Source organism: Anneissia japonica, unplaced genomic scaffold, assembly GCF_011630105.1.
Source record: "Anneissia japonica isolate Jap-2015-1 unplaced genomic scaffold, ASM1163010v1 scaffold287955_len215512_cov160, whole genome shotgun sequence".
Classification (NCBI taxonomy): domain Eukaryota; kingdom Metazoa; phylum Echinodermata; class Crinoidea; order Comatulida; family Comatulidae; genus Anneissia; species Anneissia japonica.
The window spans coordinates 26,300-29,929 of record NW_022747665.1 but is presented as its reverse complement, the minus strand read 5'-3'; the positions used below and the strand labels follow the sequence as shown (position 1 = coordinate 29,929).

At 34.3% G+C, this 3,630-nt stretch overlaps 1 protein-coding gene across 1 annotated transcript; it reads left to right on the top strand.

The window, feature by feature from the left end:
• The first annotated feature begins 65 nt into the window (after positions 1–65).
• LOC117120549 (insertion element IS476 uncharacterized 39.2 kDa protein-like) lies at positions 66–692 on the top strand. The gene has a single exon (XM_033265576.1). It carries the CDS (start codon positions 66–68, stop codon positions 690–692), a length of 627 nt encoding a protein of 208 aa, XP_033121467.1.
• Positions 693–3,630: the final 2,938 nt, after the last annotated feature.

The window sequence follows — 3,630 nt, the reverse complement described above, 5'->3', positions numbered from 1 at the left end:
GTGTTAATGATAAATTGTTGCTTAGGGGATCTTTGATTGTAGTCCCTAATGCCCTACAAGGTAAAATGGTAGATCTTGCACATGAGGGTCACCAAGGGGAGGCCAAGACAAAGAAACTTCTCAGGTCAAAGGTGTGGTTCCCTAAGCTTGACAAGCTTTGTGAGGTGGTAGTTAAAGAGTGTATTCTATGCCAGGCAGCAACACCTCAGACAGTGCGTGCACCCCTCAAAATGACTGATCTCCTGAATGGTCCCTGGGAAAACTTCGGTCATGTAGGTAATGATTATGTTATGGTAATTATTGACGACTATTCACGGTACCCGGTTGTAGAGGTGGTCTCGTCCACCTCTGCTGCTGCTATCATCCCTAACCTAGATAAAGTGTTCGGCATGTTTGGTATTCCTAAAGTGGTAAAGACGGATAACGGTCCACCCTTTAACAGTGACAACGGTTTTAAACACAGAAAGGTTACCCCACTCTGGCCCGAGGCTAACGGGGAGGTAGAGAGGTTCATGCGTACTTTCCGGAAAGTCCTGCTCACCTCCAATCATTGGAAACAGGACATGGTTGCATTTCTCCGCAATTACAGGGCAACCCCTCATTCCACAACTGGCTATGCTCCTGCAACTATACTGCTGGGCAGGGACATTAATGTTAAAATCCCTTCTTTTTCCAAGGGGGGGGAGAAATGATGACCTGTTAAGGAAGAATGACCAAAAGAACAAAATTAACATTAAGTTAAATGCAGAGAAAAATTAAGGAGAATAAAATCAAAGCAGGGGACATAGTTTTAGTTAAGCAGATTAGAGCTAGCAAGTTTACTTCACCCTTTAATAAAACGCCATTGGTGATAATTGGGAAGAATCATGACATGTTAACTGCTAAGTCTCCCAATGGAAAAACAATCACCCGGAACTACTCCCATTTCAAAAAAATTGACTTGCCCGCCAGAACTAAAATCACCAGCCCTAATGGTATTGATGATGATGGCATTATAGATCAGGACTATGAAGTACTTGGTGTGGTTCCCCCACAACCCCGTAGATCGGGAAGGGTAAGATTCCGACCACAGCGTCTAATAGAGCAAATATAAGCTTGTAAGGCGAGGTTCATAGTGTAGTGAGTTGGTCACTCACAGGTTGTTGAAATATGTTATTGTTTATGTAGTTTATAGTTGTTTTAGTTGTTTGGGTAAGGTATACATGAGTTTTAAATCCGGAAAGGGGGAGATGTAGTACTGTGTAATTTGCTAATTGGGACAGAAAGTTCCTGGAAACGGTTTTATCATTATGGGATGTAGAGAGGGCACATGTGAGGGGGTACAATAAATGGACAGAGAGATATTAACAGTACTGGTGTATACGAGTCTCATTTATTTGCCATTATATTACATTTACAATTCAACCTCAAGCATCACACCCATAAGTAGGATTTTGGCTCCTATTTTATAATACTGTACTGTAATATCAATGTCTATACTCTCTACATTGCTTCTGTATTTAACATTTTTCTATCTTTGTCAATTTAAAGACACATGTATGTCCTGGTCTGGACCCTCTAATGTCACTATTAGTTAGGGTTTTCTTCATAAGACTTTTACGAATGGATTGTCAATCCTGATGATAACATAATTAATTTTGAAATATTGAATCACATGATCACACGATGGCGTGCATTTCAATTGTATTACACTATCTTAAAATTAGCCATTTTATGTAGGCTTTCTACATAAAGGCTTCTACGAATGGATACCTTGTTCAAAGCAAGAAATCAAGTTGTCTTTACCCAGAACACTCTTTATATTATTTGGTGGGAATTTTCGTAAACACGTTTCAATCCCCCTATATTCAAAGCTGGAGTTAGGTGCTCCTGTGCTAATCTAAGCCATTTTACGTAGGCTTTCTTGTTCTTCATAATAGGTGCTTTCTAATGTTTATTCCAGCTGTATGTCAACCAATCACTCATCTTTGTCAACTTTACATCTACTCAGCCAGCTTTACGTATTATTTGAAATACTTATTCCAATATTTTCATTGTGTCAGCCTTGTGTGTAGACATTCATCAAAAGCATTAAGATTTTATTAGGACATATTTTTGCACTGATCTTTTTAAATCTACAGTATTGCTGTCCAATGGGGTATCCATGGCAATTTCGCATTGGTTCAGTATTGCTGATAGAGGTCCGGTTTTGTACATGAACAGGTATTTTTTTTTGTTTAATTCCAAAAACTTCAATTCAATATAACTAGATTTGTCCATATCTAGTTTGTATTGATACAGGAGTGACATGCCAAATGCTGGTGGTGGTTTGATCCTGGTTTAATATGTCTTTTTTATAAAATTGCGTAATGTGTGTATAATACTATAATGTTCTCAAGACTTTTAGTCAATAAAAGATAACTTGAGAATTTAAGTAAATTATAATTGCAAATGTAACACTTCAATTCAATATCTAAACTAGATTTGTCCGTATCTAGTTTGTATTGATACAGGAGTGACATAGCCAGAGGAATGGGTGATTTTACTAGCCCCCAATATTTTTAATGGATATTTGGCAGTTATGAACAACTTAAAATAAATGTCAGTGACAGTTATAGACAATAATAACAATGCTGATTGTAAATGAAATTTTAAAACTGATCAAATTTCAAGTTAAGTAATATTCTATAGTCTTTACTATTATTTTATTTTTTATCAAACGATAGTAGAAATACTAATATTGTTCTAACTATTGAATGTGTTTGAATTAAAAATATATTGAAAATTAAAATATATTGACCTCAACTGTAAAATACACTGTTTGTTTTAATCAGTGTACAGTAAGACAGTACTTTTGTGTACATCACACAACTATGAAACTGCTATTTATATTTCATTTCACTTGCTAAAGCATTTCAGGTAATGCTGGTCATTACTATACCAACAATGAACTTCTGATGATGTTCTACTTTATGTGAAATAAAGGAAGAAATTTTGATTTAATTGTGACTTCTTGTATTATTCCGGGAGTGTTTTTTATATTTTATTTTTCCAACTAAGGGGTATTAGAATTTTAATTATTTTAAAAATGATTGTCAAAACTCATTTAAGTTTTTAATTTTATAAATTCTTGAAACACACAATCTGGTAAAGCTGCTGACCAACCCACTACCGGGCTTAATCATGAGTAAAGGAGTACTGCTGTGTATATGTTACACAACCAGTAGGGGTACCTGAAGGATGGTGGTGAATGCAAGCCATTATGAAACTAAGCATCCAAAATCATCATCGAATAAAAACAATATTTATATTTTAAAACTTTATTCAAACATAGTAGTACATGTACTGTTAACCTGTATTTCAATTAATAAAATTAATCATAAAAGAGTTTTCTAACCATAATTCTCTATCAGATATCAAGGTATCTTTATTCATAAACAAAGTCAAAATACATTAAAAAAACATTTCTGGCAGTTCACAGAACTGAATTGCGAAAACGTTAAAAATACATTATTTATAAAATTATTAGTTATTTCAATTAAGATTCAAATTATTATTACTGTACAAATTATTTATAAAATTATTTTAATATATGTACAAATTAAGGAATTGAACATTCAGAAAGACATAAACATTTAAAAATATACAACA